The sequence below is a fragment of the Lissotriton vulgaris genome, chromosome 6 (genome assembly GCF_964263255.1).
Source record: "Lissotriton vulgaris chromosome 6, aLisVul1.2, whole genome shotgun sequence".
Taxonomy (NCBI): Eukaryota; Metazoa; Chordata; class Amphibia; order Caudata; family Salamandridae; genus Lissotriton; species Lissotriton vulgaris.
This window is the reverse complement of record NC_141694.1, coordinates 1,309,552,076-1,309,574,571: the sequence shown is the minus strand read 5'-3', so window position 1 is coordinate 1,309,574,571 and position 22,496 is coordinate 1,309,552,076. Positions and strand designations below refer to the sequence as shown.

Below are 22,496 nucleotides of genomic sequence, written 5' to 3'. Positions count from 1 at the left end.
GCCTGTGTGCCCCTTGTGGCACTCGGGGTTCTGACAGTAGCATACAAAGGTACAGCATTTAACTATTAAAATTGTGGCGGCTCAGAAGGCTCTAGGTAATAAAAATGACAATTCATACTTGAAGACATCATTGCTTTCAAATTCCAACGTTCTAAACCCCATGCATCTGTTTCCGCTCATAACACTGAATGGAACAAGTCTATCTCCCCTTTCTCTGGAGTCCTGGCTACGTAAAAGGCTTGATCTCTTGCCAAGGACATTATCGATTAAATTCACTGCTTCATATCCATTACTTATTGTGCTGGTCAGCCCATACGTATGTACATCTCATGTGTAAAAGATACCTATGGTTATGACCAAATTTCATATTCATACAAATGTAGACAACATGCTGATAGGCTTACTCTGTCATTTTCTGGTGTTGCACGAACAATATTTGATTATGTGACATGACTGATGCCTTTTGCTGTTTCAGACAATAAAAAAAGCAGCCCGTTAATTCATTATGCACTACTGAAGCAGATGGACCTGAACGAGATAATGATTCCCAGTTACCGGACGCATTCATTTTATGCCGCGAGCATCATGGAAAACGAATGCATACACTTTGAGGCCCAAGTAACGCGGAAGTGAAGGCTCTATCATGTTCCATTATATTTGAAGTCTTTATCCTTCTATAAAATCTCATCCCACAAAATATTTGCATAACCCCGCACATACGCAGCGGCAAGCACCAGGATGCCACTTGCATAATCACAGATTCTCATCCAAAAGAGACAATAAAACAATACCACACTATATTATGCTCCGATCTGCGCACTTTAATAATATCTCATCAACGCCTCAATTAATTTTAATAAAAACAGCCACTGTTGGCACAGATTCCACTGAATGGCTAAGAAAATAATGTTACTGGTGTTTGAGATCTACCTTTTTGTGTGTAATGCACCGCATTATAGTCAATGAAACAGCCATTAATAGCACAATCCTATGCATCCTAGCTTCTGTCCCCTGGGATCTATCTGGTAAATAAAATTTCCGGGTGATCTTTAAATATATTACACCAAATTAAATAACTCTACATGAAGAACGTGCAGAAATGCAGCAAATGGAAGAGATAAAATAAAACTGTAAACAGAACAGCGGTGTGCTGAAAGCAGCTTGCTTTCTGACGAGTCATTCATTTTCTGTTGCCACTGCTTGCGTGTAGCCCAGGTTTCGGTAAAGTTGCTTGTCGACAGCCACCTGAGGCCGAGAGCTACTACTGAAATGAGAAAGCGCAACTCTTCTCACGGAGATGGTGTTTATTTTGTCCGTTGGACCTCCCGTTTCGGCGTAAAGAGGCCGTGCTGTGAAAGGGCTGCTGCGTTGAAAGCCTGTTGAGGTTTTCTTCGCCGTTGTGTTTAATTGCACTTCGTTTCGTGGTGCAGATGTCCTGCTCTGGTGCAGCTCAGAAGAGGAGCTCTCAGATATTACTCAGCTGGTCTGTGGAAATCCGGTTTGTGGTTATCGATGTCATTCTTTGATCTGAAAAAAATGAATATAGTTACATGTGTCTAAAAGAGTAATTAGGACAACTGGGACACCGTAGAAAAAAACGCCAGTTTGCAGCGCTTAACTATAGTAATAAAACAATTCAAAGCAGGGTTATAGGCTTGAGCATAGTGGAGTGCTGCAGCTTGCACATGGCAAAGTTGGGCATCGCTAGTTTTTGGGCGTTGTCAGAATTGGTTTACTATATTACTGCAATTAAAATGAACTAATGGTGCAAACTTACATAGCATGAACACTAGCCAACCTGGATGTCGTGGTATTAAAGTAGCCAAACCCACAATCGCACTGTAGGACCCCAAACTCTGGTAAACCCTCTGTAACATTTTTTGCAATTTTTATAGCACAAACTTGGCCTGAGGACATAAAAGCGCTTTACAATAAAATCAGACTACAGTATATATTTCTTACCTTTTATTTTTTTTAAGCGCAGGGCTGGATTCTAATATGGTTCTCCTTGATTCAAGGCCGCTAGCTCTAGACACTAGCTATATATATTTTCCCCTAAAATGCACTAGTTTCGATCCAGAAGCAATATGGCATTCTGTTCCACACTATACGTAGACAAACGAGAACGCCTGACCCCCAAACTGCAAACCATTAAAGTGAGAGTCAGCCATTCGAGCCTGTGATGACTTTCTCGCCGTTCGGGTGATTGAACCAAGAAGACAAAAAGTGGGCTACCCAGGGAACCTTGTCTTGGGGCTCACAGAGATGAATTTTGTTAAAGACCCAGTTTGAAACAGGGATTCACTGCTAGAATTCAAGTGCATATTGATGACTAAATGGTTGACACACTTTGTATTGTTAGCCGATGGGTAACTAAACCCTTACACTCCCCAAAAAGACTATTCCGGTAGCCCAAACAAGAAACCACCATCTAGACGACCAGCATACTATTGTTGGCAGAAGGTTAAGGGTGATATCTCTCAGTTTGGAGGCACGAGCACAAGATTTCCTTCCGAGGAAGCCTAAGTTGCATACTAGTTGCACACAGTCAATAGATAAAGACGCTCTCCACCACGTTTATAAACCGAGAGTGGGCTGGCCTCCTACTACCATGCCCCAAGTTGTTAATTTAATTTGAGAGTAAGAGTTTATGGCCACACATGTCGCAATGGAGGATATACAGTTTGAACACTGTACTCTGATTTACTGTCCACTTTACTGATCTGCAAATCGCCTGCATCAGTAATTAAAGGCAAATCATAGGTCTGATAAGCCTGGCTAGTGGCACTGCGCATATGTAAAAATGAAAAAGGTAGACAAGAGGAGTCTCGTGGGAACCCATATTTGATCGTACAGAAGTCAGCCTGCGTCTATCCACCAAGAAAGGATTTCAGCCAGGCTAGTGGCTGCCTTTTAATCTCTACGGCTTCAAGGTGGGTACTCCGAATAGAATGGGATCACTGGACAACAAATCCAAGAGAATAAGGATATGTCTTGGGTCGTCTATGGCACCCATCAACACAGCTTCTGAACCATGACCTGACTACAATTTAGCTTGAGCTGAAACTACGTTGCTGGAATCAATAAGTGGGTTGTCCCTCTCAGTTGAACTATGAAATATAGGGTTTCTCTGTAAATACAGATTCATACGAGAAACGAGACATTTGGTTTACTCTATTATAAACACAGTGATATTAATTTGGACTTAAGCTTAAAACTCATAAGATGTGAATGCTCAATCTAGGATGTCCAAATCCTCGCAAGTGGTGTTGTATGTTTAGCATACAAGAGATTATTTCTTACTGAATTCCTTGTAAGATTGCTTGAAGAGCTCAGGTGGCATTTCTTTGTGTATTTCGCTTTTTAGTTGCAAAACAAGCCCTAAATAGGAGTTAGAGGGCTGTACATAACAATTAAATGTAAGAAGCAATATACAAGCTGATAGATAAACCTTGACAGGAAATTAACACAGGCAAAGCCTAATATGTTGTTCTTGGCAAGCTGGAGTGATAGTTAAATAGATTTTTAATTCTACTTGATAGCATACACCGCAAAAAGAAAAAATGTCACTGGCTAAACATTGTGGTCATGTGCTTGCAAGAAATGCATTGGAATCTAAAAAAGTAACCACTACATATAAACTGAATAAGGATGTGAATAAAAGTTACCATTAGTTTAGAATTACTGTAATATGAACACACAAGAATGACTACCAAAATAAAAAGTATACAGAATAGACAAAGGCATGGGCAAAGTCATATATTGATCCACCATGTCTAGCATTTAAGTTCACTTCTTTTTCTGTGAATATATATATGTGCAAGAGGATCAATGGCCGAAAGGGGGAAGACCAATTGTCCTATGCTGTATGCTATTGTGGGCAGATGCAAAATCTGAATGATGGCTGAATATACCATAGATAAAGAGGGCCCTTAAGACTCTTAATCCTAATTAATATACTTCAATTTTTTGATGCTCTCATTTGGGTGTACTCTTATCACCTTCACTCGTTTCTTTTTTGTGCGGTTACTTGCAGGGCACCAATTTAAGAGATCTATTTTTTCCCCCGCAGGTAATACTCATTCTGCAGGATTCACAACTTTTTTCTGCTACCTGTCCGAGAAAGGGGTTTCTCTAATCGTTTCCACTTTTTGTTATGTGTCCGAATATGAATGTTATTTTATTCAGTGTTCTTTGTATCTGTCCTTATCCATTGGTTTGCTGACTTGTTTACTTTATTCTTTCTATGATTTCTATTATTTCTTCAGTGAGACCTCCGACTTTTGTCCCAGGATCGCACTCTCCCCTGTAGCTCCGCTGTGCTCTGCTTCGCCTGGCAGCCCCACCGTTGCAGGGTTCAAGACTACCCTGATCTGGTCTTTTTTCATTTTTTCACTTTGTGCCACTTAATTGCTTCTGCTATTGTGCCTTACTGTTGGTTCCTTTCTTGTATTGTGCCACTGTTTGGTTTATTTTTTCCCCTTTTCCCCCCGTTTGCCTCACGCTCTTGCCGCCACATTGACCCGTGACCCCTCCCCGTGACGCCTCCCCCTGACGCCCCCCACCTCCTGTCTCCCAGATGCACATTCCTCCTCTACATAATGGTGGCCGCTGTGTGGTCGCGCAGAGGGCGCGGGCAAGGCGTGCCTAAGGCAAGCCCGTATGTGCGTGACCCGACCGGGGCCAGCACCAGGAATCCTGGATCTCCGGGACCCCGCGGCACTCCATGCACTCAACCCCGGAAGACAGACTGTGATAGATCCTCGTCCAGCACCACCCATTGACAGTTCTCGTGCAGAGACTGCCGCATATCCTTCACCGTCGACAAAACCACCCCAACTGCCGAAGGCCCGCATGATGCAAGCATCGCCAAAACTCTAACTTGCATTCTCCTCAACGTGAGCTCTCTCTACCGACAAAACCCTAACTTGCTTTCTCCGCAACGTGAGCACCCTCTACAGACACATCCTAGAGATCCTCTGTAGCAGGTTGGTCTGATAGCTTGAAGGTGGAACCGGAGGGATTGAGGTAAGACGACGTCGGAAACGTAGAGTACCCATTTCGAATGGTAGCCAGCATCCATTGATCTTTTGTGATGTCTAGCCACACTTGTACATGATTAGGGCTCCCGGTTTTATGGTATTTATTTTTGGGCCATTTCCGTCTGTATTTATCCATATCTATTTTTTGGCCACTTTATCTGTATTTATCCATATTTATGTTGTGTTTGCATATAAATGAAGTTGTAAAACTGTACATTTCCATATCTATTTAACTGACAGATGCGCACTCATACTTTGATGTCTGTCGTGTTTTAGCTATTTAAGCTGCCAAATATCATACAATACATACACTGGTAGATATTAGCACTATACCATAAATATATGTTAACATATTTCGTTATTTAAAAGACATTTTATCCTGTTTTTTAATTTCCCATGCTGTCCATCTGCTCAGCCGGTGGCCTATAATTCATGAAAGTAAGCATGGCGAGTCACTTAAAAGAAGCATCATTTTCTGTATTTATCCACTTTTAAAGATAAATGCAGACAGAAAACACATTGTTTTCTGTCTGTATTTATCTGTAAAAATACGTAAAAACGGAAAACCGGGAGCCTTATACATGATTTACTTGTACATGATTTGTTACACTTCCTCCCAACTGGAGCGGTGCACGGTACTGGAGGAAGGAGACACTTATTGTTTTGCCTGAGGTTTTGTCGAGGTGGAGGCTTGACGGTTGCCTCCTCTTCCCCTGTTAGATCGCCGATTTTGGAATTACGATCTTTGCTGACCCTGCTGGTTCTGGTTCTTTTGCCAATGAGGGGTTTGAACCCTCTGTTAGAAAGATCTGCGGTCAGTGTTGCGGTAGCGACGGCGGAACTTTTTCTTTTTCTCTAACCCTACTGCCTTCAGGGTATCCAGCTCTATCTTCATCCGCGCCACCTCCTCATCGGTGTGAGGGCCAAACAACGATGAACCGGAGAATGGCAGATTGATTCGGGATTGCGCCTCTGGCTTCAGAGCTGTTAGGCGAAGCCATGAAGATCTTCTGGCACAAATTCCATTTGCTTAAGAGTGTGCTGAGAGCGTAGCTCCGTCCGCCGCCGCACTAATCACTTGGTTCACCACCAAGATGCCCTCTTGTAAGACTTCCTTGAAGTCTTTGCGGTCTTCCTTATGTAACTTCTCTGAGATCCGCTGTAGTGAATCCCATAACACTATCGTACCGTCCACACTAGAGTCCTTTAGCATGGAGGAGGAGGTGCCACATACTTTTCTCCCCCACAAGTCCTGCGTTTTGCTCTCCTTGTCCGGTGGGACTGTAGATAAGGAGACGACTGAATGAGTCTTTCTGGCAGCCGCCACAACTACAGAATCAGGTTTTGGATCAGACTTTAAGAAATCAGGGTCCTCTTCTGACGGGTGATATTTCGTAAGAATTCTTGCCGATCCAGTCTTGAGGGTGGTTGGCGTGAGAAAATTTTTCATAACTGGCTTCAGCAGCCCCGGCACCAGAGGCAGTAATGGACAAGAGGACATCTTCTGATTCAGCGTTTCAAAAACGACTGAAGAGGTACTCTGGTGAACCAGCATGGGGATGTTTAGCTTGGAAGTCCCCCTGGCAAGTACGTCCTGGAAAGTGCTCACGTCATCCACCGGAGAGATCCTCGACAGTGGGCTATCCGTAAGGGTGGGCGAATAGTCTCTCTTTGAGGAGTACGTTGAGGAGGTGGAAGGAGTTGGCGATCTGTGTCTTCTTCCGCTGCGCGATCTTGACCTCCTCCTCGGTGCTGGTGCAGGGGAGCGAGTACGAGCTCTTCCTTTTGGAGGCGACAAATCTGCATCTTGTGCTAGGCGAACTAGAGCACATCTGTGAACCGGGCTGGATTCTCTTCTAGACTCCATAGGATGAGTACGATCAGCCCAATGATGTAGTGGTTGCAACCATCTGGCCGAAAGATGGACAGATGCAGGCCTCTGTGCTCTACCAGGGGAACGAGATGGAGACTTCCTCACTTCCTGGCGAACTTCTGCCGCATGGTGAGAACCAGAGTGCGAACCCTGGGTACTCGAAGATCAGATGACAACCTCCGGAGTATGAGACCTGGAGATGGAACGGCGTGAACCTGCTCTCGACGTCGATGAAGGAGACGGAGAGAGGCTTGCTGGGGCTGACATCGGCGGAGACCTCTGTCTCGATGTCACTTGAGATGTAGATCTTTGTCTTGACGCTGATCTTGAATGCGTGTGCCTCCGCATTGATTGTCTGGATGGAGACCTGTGCCTCGACATTGAACCCGATCTTCTATCCTTCGACGGAGTGCTGCAACTCAATGTCGGATGGTGTCTCGACGGAGACCTCTGCCTTGCCGTCGAACGTGCTCGACGGTAGGCTGTGTCTCGACGTCGCATTTCTGCGTGTCAACGAAGGGCTGTGCCTCGACGTTGAGCTCCTTTCCTTCGATGGAGGGCTGCGCCTAAACTTTGGCAACGGTACAGACGGAGACTGGTGCCTCGACGTTGAGTGTCTAGCTGGCGTCGACGGAGGGGCCTGCCTCGAAGTCGATGATGGAACCTCAGACGATCTCTGCCTCGACGGCGAACTACGTTGAGATCTCAACGTTGACTTTGGTCCCGGCCTCGATCTGTAATCGTCACTGAAGAGTCAACGGCGGAGGATCTTCTCTCGACACTGGAAGCTGATCTAACGCCGACAGAGACTTTGCTTTGGAAGTTGAAGAGGCGCTCCTGCGCCCGGTCCCTCGACGACGATCCCGCAGCCAGAACCTTCGACGTTGAGCCAGACGCCGAAGTAGACCATATCGGGACCTTGCTCCTCGACGTCCAACACACCCTTTTCTTGGTCTTCACAGGCGACCTACCTCTTTCTGAGAGGCCATAAATCCTGATTATCTAGCAGTCTTTTAGAGTTTTTTTAGACAGCTTCCTGTCGTGTAGACAGGAGTTAGGGGAGTGAGAATCCGTAAGACAGAGAATACACGCCTTATGTGTGTCTGTCTTGGCCTTCTTTTTGCCACAGGTATGGCAACAGTCGAATAAAGAAGGCATTTCTGACAGAAAAAAGTACTTCTGCCACAAACAAAATGGGTTAACCTGTACTGAACTGTTAAAAGACGTCGAGTGAAGTCAAGAAAACCCCCCAAAAAGTGAGTATTTTTTACAGAAAAGCCAAAAATGTAGAGAGCTGTGAATCCAGGGTCCTGACAGAAGGGGGCGGAAAGAACAACTGACCTAACTGTCACCCCTGAAGCATGATGGGAAGTTGGGGGTCATGGTTCCCTTAAAGGTACGGTGCCAGTTTTTTGTGGTTGTTGTTTGCAATGCAGCCTGTAGGCTAACAATGTCTAAGTATTTACAAGTCTTTTTATTTGCTATTTTTAAGTGTTTTACTCATTAAAAAACAGAGTTCAAGTGCTACTTGCCCTCTTGTGTTTTTATGTATGGGCAAAGACCGTCTTTATGTATGCAATTACATTGTTTAGCCGCCATATGGGGGCTGCATTAGTATGGGAAAAAATGATATATGTGATCAAGGGCATATATATATATATATATATATATATTCACTGAAAAAACCATAGGTTTCACACCAGTTTTAGTTAGGAATTAGCATTTAAAAAACCTATTAAATTCACTGACAAAACCAGTTATAGTTAGCTGGAAATTTTACTGACATAAAACCATTGAAATTCCCACGTTATAGTTAGTTGGACTCACTATAACTTGCGCGCCTGCAATGCACTGCTGATGACGTCACATATTACATCACTCATGACATGGTCAGTGACATCACTCATGACATCACTGATGACACCATCCAGTGAATGTGTGTCTTTCTGAAAAATAAATTTGTTTTATATATGTATTTGTAAAGGTCGATGGAAGAATAAATGTTTAAAAAAGTGTGTAAATGGATGTTTTTTAAAAAAAAAATTGGTTGGTTAACTGGCTTATTAAGTGTATCTTAGTGAATACATATATTAGCGAGTATTGTTTAAATATTTAAATGTTTGTATCAGTGTTTCTCTTTGTGTATAAGTGGCTGCAGGGGTTGGTGACTGACTCACTGTTTGTATGTGTTTTGAAGACAGCATATGTGCAGGACTGTATGGGTGGACAAGTGTGTATATGTGTGTGTTAGTGAGTGAATGACTGTCTCACTAGTGTCTTCATTAGTAACGACATATGTTTTAATCTAGTATATGTGAGTATTGATGTATATAAGTGAGTATAGTATATATAGTGAGAGATTGTAGGAGTTCCTGTTTAAATAAGTATGTGTTTCTATAAGTGATTGTTTAAGAGAGTAAGTATGTGTAAGTTTCCTTAGAAGTAAGGTGGTAGTGTGTGTATAAATGTATATGCAAATAAATGGATGTTCAATAGTTTATGTGCATGTGTGAGTAACTTTTGGATGAGTGCTGATGTGTAACAGGATGTATAGGTGTATCACTACATATGATGAGTGAGTATATATATGAGTGACTATATAGAACTGTTGGTGAATGAGTGGATGAGTATATAGATGGTGGAATTACTGAATTGGTTGTTGTTACTGGTTTGGGTATCTCCATTTTTTTGAAAATGTTTGTTTCTATTTTTGAATATGTGTTTCAAGCGTTACATTACACTGAAATTAGGTCTGTCACTCTGTCACAAGGATGGTGTCATCAGTGATGTCATGAGTGATGTCACTGACCATGTCATGAGTGATGTAATATGTGACGTCATCAGCAGTGCATTGCAGGCGCGCAAGTTATAGTGAGTCCAACTAACTATAACGTGGGAATTTCAATGGTTTTATGTCAGTAAAATTTCCAGCTAACTATAACTGGTTTTGTCAGTGAATTTAATAGGTTTTTTAAATGCTAATTCCTAACTATAACTGGTGTGAAACCTATGGTTTTTTCAGTGAATTTCAAAGTTTTTTTTAATGCTAATTCCTAACTATATAAGACCTGAAAGCCCACCAGGAATCTCCAGTATGCGCCAGGGGACTGCATTGCAGAGAGGTGTAATGAAGCCACAACCCTTTTTACACCTCTCTGCAACGCAGCCCCCGTGCATGTTTGAAGAGGGGAAACTAATTCCCCTTGCATACTGGGGGCCCCTGGGGGCCAATTAGCCCACCTGGAACCTCCAGTATGCGCCTTGGGCTGCATTGCAGAGGTGTAATGAGACTATGCCCCTTGTTACACCTCTCTGCAACGCAGCCCACTGCCGCGTTTGCAGAGGGGGAACTAATTCCCCTTGCATTCTGGGGGTCCCTGGGGTCAACTAGTCCACCAGGAGCCTCCAGTATGCGCGAGGGAGCTGCATTGCAGAGAAGTGTAATGAGGCCACACCCTTGTTACACCTCTCTGCAATGCAAGCCACTGGCGCGTTTGCAGAGGGGGGACTAATTCCCCTTGCATACTGGGGGTCCCTGGATCATATCTGCCCAAACACCGATATTCCGAACGATTGTAAATGACTTTTCTTGAGAAACATTTGGATTTGGATTATCATGTCCTATACTTTGGAATTTTTGAAAGACTGACTTTGAGGATGCTATAAATTACTCAAGTCTGCCCGAATTGTGTGGGTAAAATTGATACCTAGTCACTTTTAATAAGAATATACTTATGTCTCGTCTAACATTTGGAAGAAATATCTAGTTATATGACAACGGGATACCGACATAACTTGAAGGAAATAAGAACGCCCTGAAGAAGTTCTGTTGTACAGAACGAAACGTTTCGGCTGGCTGTGGTACATAAACTTAAGGAAAATAAAAGCATTTGAATATACACCAAGATTCAGCGCTTCAATAAGTACTCTAAGTGATATGATTTGATTGGACTCATTGTGAAAGTGGTGCTGTGCCAAACTTTGGAATATTCTCCACTACTCTCTACTACTTACTCGCTCCTACTCTCTACTACTCACTCTCTACTGCTCTCTACTACTCACTCTACTACTTACTCTCTACTACTCTCTACTACTCACTCTCTACTACTCTCTACTACTCACTCTACTACTCACTCTACTATTCACTCTACTACTCTCTACTACTCACTCTGCTACTCTCTCTACTGCTCTCTACTACTCACTCTCTACTCTCTATTACTCACTCTCTACTCTCTACCTCTCTACCTCTCTCTTCTTCTCTCTCTACTAATCTCTACCTCTCTACCGCTACCTCTCTACCTCTTTACCTCTACACCTCTACCTCTCTCTACACGCACACATATAGACATATATGCATATATATATGTGCATATGCATTTATATATATGTATGTGTATGTATAAAAAAAACAACTAAACAATTTTTTTTCTAAACAGCTACTTTTAAAACTGTCATTCTTTTTCCCCATGGTACGCTCCCCGGTACGCTCCCCGGTGCGCGTACCGGGCGCTCCCCCCGTGAAAATCAAAAAAAAAAATTTTTTTTTTGCCCCGCGGGGCCCTTTTATGGCCCCCACATCAAACCTAGTTGGTCAAGGGGGGGGGTCTACTCTGCCCCCTTATGGTCATTTCCCTCTTTGTTTTGGCCACCTCTCGTGTCTCGATCCTACCGAGACACAAGATGGCGGCCGCTCCGGACTGTTTAGAATGTTTACAGACACCCCAGAGCCAATCAGCTTTCTGCGCGCAAGTCGCGTGGTGCGCCCGGTGCGCGTACCGGTGCGCGTACCGGAGCGCTGCTATAGATATATATATTTTTTTGAACCTTAATTACTCAAAATCCACTGGAGCACATATCTTGAGACATAGCAAAGGCACATCGGGCTACCAGTCCCTACAATTTTGCCAAGTTTGGTGGAAATCCATTCAGCCGTTCGGGCTAAAAGTGAAATCGACCGCCCTATGGAAATTAACATGGGGAAAACGCGTTTTGGGACCCCCCTTTTATCTCGGCCCCCGCTTGACGAATCCCCCCCAAACTTTCAGGGAAGGACCGGAACGCCGCGAGGCCATTTTGAGGAAATTTTCAGGCAGATTCGTCAACCGGCGCCAAAGTTATTCCAAATAGAATTTTGAGATTTAACATTGAAAAAAATCCTAACTATAACTACCTACTGGCGACCGCCAGTAGGTAATATATATATATATATATATATATATATATATATATATATATATATATATATATATATATATATATATATATATATATATATATATATATATATATATATATATATATATATATATATATGTAGAGCTGTACATATATGGTTTCCATATTTAATTTATTATTTCCGGGGTTCCCGCACATGGGCGGGAATATTCAAGTCATAAGCATTGATGAGGATCCCCTGGAAGAGAACCGACGCTCCACGACCCTGCATATGTTCAGGAAGGACCTCAAGTTCTGGCTCTTCAACTGATACGGAGCTGCCCCCCTCCACCCGAGCGCCTTGAGACCCTCACGGGTGAGTAGCTAGCTATATAACACGACTGATTGATTGATATTAAATTGGTGCAATATTATTTTTGCTCCTCTGCTTTTCAGTAAAGTATACGTGATCCACTCCTTTCTTTTCTTAATTTCTAAGATTACCGTTTCCTTTGCTGATAATGTACAGCCTATAGTTTTTCTGGCTCTTTAATAATTTTAATGGAACATCTGTAAATCAGACAGTTGCTAGAAGGCTGTAAGCATTTTCCATAGACAAGTTAATCCGCTACCTCAGTGACCACTCCAGCAGCTATGGTCGAGCCACTGTAGCGCAGCATGAATCGCCCAAGTTCCTTAAAGTCTTTGTACAGTTCGAGAGCTAAAGGCCGCTGTGTCTGTAGTTCAATTAGAGCATTCTGGCCTTTGGTCAAGCACCTGTAAAAGGAAACACGAGATTTAGTTCAAGGGTAACACGCAGATAATCCTTTGAATCGACAACTTTTGATCTTTCATTTTAATATAGCACGTATGTTCTAGAAAGAAAAGAGATTACCTAGTGGTTAATGATACCATACTTACATTTTACCATTAATCCTCAATGCTACAGTATTAACACTATAGAAAGCTACTTTCTTAGAGAGGCGTACAGATAATATACTATTTAATTCATAAAACCTGCAGCAAGGTTGGACTACGACAGGTAGCTCTCAGCACTCCACTAGGATATCATATTTCAAAAGTAAATTTTCTTTTAATAAGAGAGACTGGCATACTAATACAAGAAGGCATGGTTCAGAACAGAAGTGCTGAGTAGATCAGCTTGAAAATTATGTTGAGCAGGCAAATTAGTACGTAGTTTGGGGACAGAAATACAAAACACTGGTGGCAAAATATTGGACACATATTGTGACCAGTTTAACATTTTGTGAATCGACCTTTGTACAAATAGGTTGGTTCACAAAAGTTTGAATCTTAGTGTGTCACTGTTGGACTTACCTCATCAATATTTAGGAAGCAAGCCACAAATTGAGACTCACTAACATTGATGACCATCAGAGGGATGGTGGCCCGCTGGGTTGAGAAGACCACCACGTCTGAGATTCTCTTATAACTTTATCATATAAAATAAAAAAATATATATGTGTATATGTGTATAAATGTATATGTGTAAATGTATATGTGTACATATATTTTTTTTTATGAAGACAGTTTTCCTCAAGGGGACACACGGCTGTGGTTCGGTCAAGAAATAGGATATATCATAATGAATCCCTTTTTGGAAGGGACGTTCTAAACGCGCCCTTTGCAAATAGTGATTAGTTATGCCCTTCGTAACCTATTTTGTGATTTGGTAACCTGCTATCAAATTACAAAATACTACATTCTAAAAAACCATTTAGTGGTCGCAAACCCCGTGATGTAGTGAATAAAAGGGTTTGCGATCGCTAATAAATTGCTGAAAGACACAAAACTAACTTTCACTTGTCACACGGTGACAAGGTAACATGCCATGTATGGCAACATTAATATTTAAGTCACTAATCACTCTGCATATGCAGCACTTAAACATACACCCTGCTGAACCCAAGTATATGCCAGCCAACAGTATGTGTCATGACTCACACTGACAATGGGCGTCCCCACCTAGTGCCATCTCCTATTAACTTGTCAGATTACTTTTTTGATAACTGATGATCAGTATTAACTTTGCTACATTGTACAATATCTGTACTGACTGCTGCAGAGCAGTAGTGCCTGGAGCATGCGCCAATGTGAATGGAGAAAAATTACTTACCCTAGGTAACTATCTTTATCTACTTGGAGATTTCTCACCTTTTGAATCCTCCCAGGTGAGGAACTGGAAATCTTGCAATAGCTCATCAGAATTGACAGATTACATTATATTGATTCAGCCAAGTCTCTGGAACCACCTACAGTTGCGACACCACTGAGCCATGTAAGACAGTAGCCACCAAACGCATTGGTGTCCGTGCCAGTCCTTTTTAGGTTTCGCCTGGGGCACGGAGCTTTAGCTCCGCCCCCAGAGAAATCTTATGTCTCTTACAGTGTACTCTTAGTCCCGCACTCTGTTCCATTGGCTAGCTCCATAAATGGAGGCTAGCCATTGGAACAGAGATCTGTCCGTCAAGGCCGGACCAGATTCGGGGCGTTCCCGAGATTTTTTCCCTCTCCACCCTTCTTGCCTCGTCATCGGGCGGGGTTTCTTTTTTTTTGTCGTCCGTGTTTGCTTTTGTCATTCCGAGGCCGACCGCCACCGGAAGAATTCTTCCTCTGGTTAGTGCTTGCTGCGTCTCATGTTGTCTGTGCCGTTCCGCCCATACCAGTTGTTGGAGTTGGCTGCAAGATTCGAGTTCCACGAGGCAATCAGGTAAGGAGCATTTTGTTTATAAATGTGTTTTCACTTGGTAAGTTTACGTATTTTGTCCGCCGTTCCCACCCCCCCCCTCCCGCTGTCCGTGTCTCTCCCCCCCCCCCCTGTCCGTGTCTTTCCCGACCCCCCCTCCCGCTTCCGTGTCTTTCCCGCCTCTCCACCGGGCTCCCTGAATTCCGTGATATGTAACTGTAAATGTCAGTTCGTACGTCCTGCGCATCACCTTTGAATCTTGACACAGTGCATTTCCATAAGTGTACTCTTAATTTTAATTAATGTTTAAAAACAAAACGAGCGCAAATGTTATAGTTAATGATTAAACTCCTGCCAAAATAAGTGAACGATGACATTTTTATGTAGAACATGTTTGTGATGGGCCTCGTGACGCGGATAGTTACTATTGTGTTTGAGTGTGTAGAGCAGCTCACGTATTGTATCTCATTTCGATGTGCCAGTAGAGTCCTGCCGCGTCACGTCCGAGAGGTCAGTAGCGAGCCACACACAGCATCAGCGGGACAAAAAACCCACGTCCGGATATTTGCAGCATGCACTGGTTGCGTGTGCACGAGACTCTCGTAAGAGTCAGGGGCAAGAGGGAGATGGGAGTAGTGCCGGCAGGAAGTGTCAAAAAGCTGTGGTTCGGTTTTGTTTAGTGGTGTTCTTACTACAGGTGGGTGCGTCAACAAAGTAAGAGGGTGAGCACAGGTTGGCTCGTATCTCGGAGCCAGTGCACGAGGGGAGTCCTAAATGTGTATGCTATGAGGGCTCTGTGCAGATTAGACCTTGGGAGCAGGGGCGTAACACAGGCCCCCGCGTTGCGGGGGCCCCCCCAGCTCCAGGGGCCCCACCCCCCGCAGCACAGCAGTCATTGACAAACAGCGGGGCCCATGGAATGTAGTTTAAAATAAGTTATTTTCCAGTCTGCATCGTGCGCGGGGCACGCAGCTTAGTGGTCTTCACCTAGGGAGGGGCTGGGCGCGACTTTACTTTAAAATTATGTGCGTCGCAGCCCTCCTTCTAATTGCATGGGCGTGACGTTTCATTCAGGACTGAATTCTGAGGAGGCAAAAGGGCCTGGCTCCGCAGTAAACCAACCCTCGTGAGAGCAGGTAAGGATTAGTTACTTACCTGTAATCCTAGTTCTCTTCCAGGGGTATCCTCATCAAAGTCATAAGCATTAGAATATTCCCGCCCATGCGCGGGACCCCGGAAACACTATATTATATGTGCCCCATATATATATCTATATATATCTATATATATCTATATATCTATATATCTATATATCTATATATCTATATATCTATATATCTATATATCTATATATATCTATATATCTATATATCTATATATCTATATATAATATATATATAAAAATAAGCAATAGCAGCCAAATCACATTAGAGCTGAAATATGCTGTGAAGAATTTCCACCATACATATATAATAAGCATTAGAAACATGAGAAACAACACCAAAGATTGTTTAGAAATTGTTTTAATGCTCAGAAAGCAGTAGAAATTCTCATAACTCACTGGAAGCATCAGAAGCTCCCAGGCTGCATTGCAAACACACAGTCTAAAAAGACTGAAAAGCTAACCTGTAGCTGAATAGCAAAAAACTGACACTGTGCCTTTAAGGCACTCATGACCCCCTGTATCCCATCATGACCCAGGGGTGACAGTTAGGTCAATTGTTCGTTTCGGAGACTGAAAAACAAACCCAATAACAAATAGGTTAACAATATCTCCTTATTAAAGAGTATCCTTTGCCCGGGGAGGCGGGAGGGTTGCTTATGACTTTGATGAGGATACCCTTGGAAGAGAACTAGGATTACAGGTAAGTAACTAATCCTTCTCTTCCAGGGGATCCTCATCAATAGTCATAAGCATTAGAATAGAATAGCGAGCCTCTCCTCATCCCTGCGGGCAAAGTAATGATAAGACCGAAATCTCATCAATAAGCCTGAGTAGACTATAGACTACCCAAACAGATTCCTCAAGGAGGCTTGCCCTACTTGAGTATCGGTCCTGGAATCAGATTCGAGGCAGTAATGTCTCGTAAAGGTATGCACTGATTTCCAGGTTGCAGCCTTGCATATTTCCGACATGGGAACGTCATGCAAGAAAGCCACTGTAGCAGCCTTCCCTCTAGTGGAATGCGCTTTTGGAGACATGTTGGAGCAAATTCTCTTTGGAAAAATTCAAGGAAGATTTTTCCTTTTTTTCTAGCTCTGAAATGACATGCGAAGAAGAAGTTTGTCTCTTACGAGAAAACATAGAGAAAGCACTTGACCACTGTTCACGAACGCGCGCAACCAATCGATTAAAATCAAAAACCTCCGAGAAATGGTATGGCCCAGACCTAAAAATTGAAAAAAGAAAATGCACCTCACTGGAGCATAAATGGCGAATAAGTAGAAACGCCGATGACAGAGCCATATATAAAACCCAGTTGAAAATTTACCACACTGCCATACGCAAAGCAAAGAAAGACTATCTTTCTCAAGAAATTCTACAGAATAAAAATTCGTCTAAGGAGCTCTTTAAAATTGTAAAAGATCTGTGCAATCCTCCTTGTCTTACATCCAACCTGACACCATCACAAGAGAACTGCACAAAAATCAGTGATTTTTTTTGTGATAAAATATATACCTCTTTCATAAACAACGGACAGGCCCCTGTGGAATATAGGATTGACCCTACTCTGCAAACCAACTGCTCTACCTTTGGCCCATTTTCTGAAGACGAGGTCACTAAAGCCATGTCAGAAATTAAATCTGGCTCACCATGGGATGTTTGCCCACACTTTATTTTTTCCCAACTGACTCCCATAATTGGCCCCGCAGTCACAAAAGTGCTTAACCAGTCTCTGGAGCAAGCTGTCTTTCCAGAAATTTGGAAAAAATCGGCAGTAATTCCTTTACTAAAAAAGGCGGGGGCGGATATAAACGACCCAGCAAACTACCGCCCCATCTCACAGCTTCCCTTTTTATCGAAGGTTTTAGAAAGACTGGTAACAAAACAACTGTCAAGTTATCTAGAGATCAACAAACTTCTCGATGTTTCCCAAACAGGTTTTAGATCTAATAACAGCACAGAAACAACGCTACTAGCTGTAATGGACGACATTCGCATGCAGGTCGATAAAGGTAAAACAGTCGCCCTGATACTTCTCGATTTATCAGCGGCATTTGATACCGTATCCCATAAACTGCTAATCCACATACTTGCCGCTAAAGGAATACAAGGTAAAGCCCTAAACTGGCTGGAGTCCTTTCTATCTAATAGATCCCAGTCTATTTGTTTAGGTAACTTTACCTCCTCCCCCCGTAAGATTAAATATGGAGTTCCCCAAGGAGCTACATTGAGCCCAACATTGTTCAATGTATATGTCTCCTCTTTGGCATCGATTGGCAAGAAATGGGGCATTAATATCTGCTCCTACGCTGACGATACCCAGCTGATGGTCACCCTAAATGGAGATAACAACGCCAAAAGTAGACTACATAACTGCCTGTCAGAGCTATCCAACTGGATGCATGGCCACTATTTAAAACTGAACGCTGACAAATCAGAAATTCTACTCTTTGGCGGGGCCAAACAGCTCTGGGACAACACTTGGTGGCCAACTTCTTTAGGTTCTCCACCAATCCCCACATCGTCTGCTAGAAATTTAGGAATTCAGATGGACACCACTCTATCAATGAAAAGCCATGTCTCTTCAATATGTGGAAAAGGTTTTGCCATATTGAAAAGATTGAAAAGGGTGTTCCCCTGGATCCCACTTGAATGTAGGCAGATCCTAGTCCAGTCGCTACTAGTTAGCAGGCTGGACTATGGCAACTCATTGTTTGTAGGAATGTCGGACTACTTATTTAGGAAATTACAACTGGTCCAGAATGCCGCAGCAAAAGCTGTCTGCAATAAAAAAAAGTATGATTCCGCCACAAGTTGTCTGAGAGCTTTACACTGGCTGCCCATGAGACAAAGAGCCACGTTCAAGATGCTATGTATTGCCTATAAAACGCTTCACAATACAGGCCCTTACATTCTTCGAAATAGAATTAAGTTCTATGCCCCAGCGCGGAACTTACGTTCACAAGCCTCTGCCAAAGCAGCCACTACTCGGATTAAGCTTTCCAGAATGGGCGGCAATGCCTTTTCTCATATTGCCGCGAAATGCTGGAATGAACTACCGATTAACCTTAGACTCACGGACTCCTACCCCACCTTCAAGAAGAAACTAAAAACTGCACTATTCCCCACTTCAGAATAATCAATTTGCTCCCAGGTTACTGCCTTAGTCTTTTACTGTTATTTTTTGCAGCGCCGTGATATCCTTGTAGGATGAATGTTGCGCTATACAAATACAACTAACCATAACCATAACCATAACATCAACAAAGGCTTGCCTGCTAGTTGATAGGCCAACTTAATGCAAGAGACAATCCATCTGGAAATGGACCTCTTTGCTGCTGGAAAGCCAGTTCTCATTGAGCCATAGTTCACAAACAGTTGGTCCGTTTTCCTAATCCCTTTAGTCTTTTCCAAATAAAACTTAAGCACTCTTTTAAGATCTAAGGAGTGAAGTGACCGCTCGGCCGGGGTCGTAGGATTTGGAAAAAAGGAAGGGAGGGAAATAGACTGATTTATATGAAAATCAGAGATGACCTTAGGCAAGAAAGATGGGTGAGCCCTTAGGACTACTCTGTTGTGGTGGAATACAGTATAAGGTTCCTTCGCACAGAGCGCTTGTATCTCACTTACTCTGCGCGGAGAGGTAATCGCCACCAAAAAAGCTGCCTTCCAAGAGAGATGTTGTAAGGAAGCCCTGTGGATGGGCTCGAAAGGAGGAGACATTAACCTTGATAGAACTAGGTTTAATTCCCACGGAGGAGAAGGATTTCGCACAGGGGGATACACTTTCTTCAATCCCTGGAGGAAATCCTTGACCACTGGAACCTGAAAGAAAGACACCTGATCAGGTGACTTTCTGTAAGCCACAATAGCTGACAAATGCACTCTAATTGAAGCGTACTTTAAACCAGCAGTTGCGAGGGAAAGGAGGTATGGTAAGATGACGTCCTCCTGCCCCTTAGTCGGATCCAAATGATTATCTCTACACCATAAGTAGAACCTTTTCCACTTGAAGGCATAGGATGCTCTCGTGGACGGTCTCTTAGCCTCCTTTAAAATGTTCATGCATTCTGGAGGCAGGTTCAAATGCCTGTATTGCAGGACCTCAGGAGCCATGCTGTTAGGTTCAATGATGGGAGGTTGGGATGCATTATACTCCCGTTCATTTTGCTCAACAGGTCCGGCCTGCAAGGGAGTCGTTTGTGTGGACACACAGACAGATGTAGAAGGTCCGGATACCACCACTGCCGAGGCCAGTCTGGGGCAATCAGGATCATTACCATGTTCGTCCTGAGGAGCTTGGAAACCACTCTCGGAATCAGTGCCAGGGGAGGAAACGCGTATGCGAACATCCCTGCCCAATCCAACAGCAGAGCATTCCCCTGCGTCCCTGGCCTGTGGAACCTGGACGCGAAGGCGTGGCATTTGGTGTTTTCGTCGTCTGCAAACAAGTCTATGGATGGACGCCGCCAGCGACGAAAAAACTCTTCTACTACTTCGTCGCTTAGCACCCAGTCTGGCTGATCTTCGAAGTGCCTGCTGAGTGCGTCTGCCTTGACGTTCAACTCGCCCGGAAGGTGCACCGCCACTACTGTGAGACCTCGAGCGAGAAGCCAATGCCATATTGCCTGAGCCTCTCGAGACAGTGGGCGAGATTTTGTGCCTCCTTGTTTGTTCAGATAGAACATGGTTGTCGTATTGTCCGTCTGAACCAGGACTGAGTTGGATTTGATCGCTGGCAGGAAAGCTTTGAGAGCCAGGAATACTGCTGTGAGAAGTTGGCCTGATATGTAGTGTTTCCAATTCTGGAACCACTTGGTATCAGTCCAAACAAACCCCAAAGATGTCAGGTTGTAAGTCAACCTTGTTAGACAAGCTATCCTAGTGGTAGCATGGACTAAGCAGCCTTAAAGGCTAAACTTAAGAGGTCGTGTTAAGCGAGCTGTATTACCACATACAATCCTGTAATCAAATGAAAGGACACCACACAAGTATATATTATAAAAATATATGTATTTATTTCTAAATTACTCCCCAGTACTCTTTACGAGGAAAGGGGCACAAGCGTTAAATCAAAAGCACAGTATAACATACAAAGTTGCACAATTTTGGATAAGGGCCGGTGGCCACTTAAACCATATACTAAAAAAGTGGTATAAGACATACCAATCGAACAGTGGTTAGGCCTAGGGCCTAGAGATTCGCTGGGAGCAGTCAGGACTAGCAATGCTGAAGTCGGGAGTAGCCCACGGAACTCGGGTGCAGCACGGAAAGTGCGGCTTGCACCAATGCAATGTCAATGGTGCGTAAAAGTTACACAAAGTGAGTTAAAAGATACTTCCGCTGAACCTAGAGGAACAAAACTTTAGACACAGACCCTAGAGGTGTGTACCAGTGTGGGAACACCGGCGTTGCAATGTTACCTCACCCACAGGCCGTGGGTGCACAGGGTCGAAGTGGCGTCGGGTTTTGACAAGCAGGCTCTTGGTGCTTGGAGCTGTAGAAGCTGAAGGCGATGTGAAGCAGAAGTGTCCGGTGTGATCCAAGGGTGGATCGAAGTCGAAAAGTACCTGAAAGCAGAGGGGACAGAGTCTGGGTCACTCAGCAGTGACCAGGGTGGAACCAGGACGGAACCAGGCAATGTCGGGCGCAATCAGGTGGTTGTCGATAGGCTTCTCTCCGTTGTCACGTGGGCTCTGGGGCATCTGCGACGTCCAGGAGCAGGTCACGATCTGTCCCACGTAGGCTCTCGCCGTCAGCACCGTCGGCTTCAAGATTGCAGCAAACAGCACTTGGCAAAAGCAATCCACGCGGAACCGGGAGATTGCTTATCACTCGAACCAGGAGGGTCAGAGTGGGGGCTCCTTTTTACAGGAGCTGGTGCAGATCTGGAGCAACCAGAAAAGCGAGTCGTATTCAAGTTTTCGTCGGCACAGGGGCCACAAGCCAGCTGGCAAGTGACCGGGCCAACACGTCGAGCCAAAACAAGCAGAAGGGCCCCACGCAGCACTCGTCGAGTGTGGAGGGGGTAGCTTTGGTGCAAGTGTAGCTCGGGGTGGGGGCTTCTCAAACCCCGGTGTACAGCTTCGAGGGTCACTCGTGGGCTGCACGGTCAGCGTCTCGTGGCCTTTTCAAGATGGCGTGCCCCGCGCTTCCGATCGCCTCCACTGGTCTCAGCTCTGCAGGGACTGTGGATCGGGCTGGGAGAAGGCAGGCAAGCTTGATCTCGTCGATCTCTGTCGCTCGAGTTCCGGCGGGAACTCAACAAAGCAAGGGTCGAGGGCTGGATGGTGCCTGTTTGCACAGGGTGGTCACACCTTGACCACAAGGGAGATTCTTCCGTCTTCTATGTTGAATAGAATGTCGAAGGGTCCAGAATTCGTTTCTTATGTTTCTTCAGGATGATCTGAGTTGCATTGGCACTGCTCCCACTCTTATTCGAATCTGGTGGGCTGGACATCCTGCTAGGTCCCCTCCTATGGGTGGGACCCAGGAAGGGGGTGGTTACACCCCTTTCCTTTGATCCAGGCCGCGCTGGGACTGGGGCTGGAAGGC

General features: G+C 44.2%; 1 protein-coding gene across 2 annotated transcripts in view; it reads right to left on the bottom strand.

Moving 5' to 3' along the window:
- Positions 1–800: 800 nt before the first annotated feature.
- HBS1L (HBS1 like translational GTPase) overlaps positions 801–22,496 on the bottom strand; it is a 640,556-nt gene continuing 618,860 nt past the window's right edge. Inside the window, exons 16-17 of one of the 2 annotated variants that reach the window (XM_086927450.1) lie at positions 12,702–12,846; positions 801–1,527 (exon numbers count right to left, since the gene is read on the bottom strand). In XM_086927450.1, coding sequence (XP_086783576.1) covers positions 1,516–1,527; positions 12,702–12,846 — 157 coding nt within the window. In that variant the 3' untranslated portion in view covers positions 801–1,515. Of the gene's footprint in view, positions 1,528–12,689; positions 12,847–22,496 lie in introns of those variants that run through there. The other variant, XM_086927451.1, reaches the window with a different exon arrangement.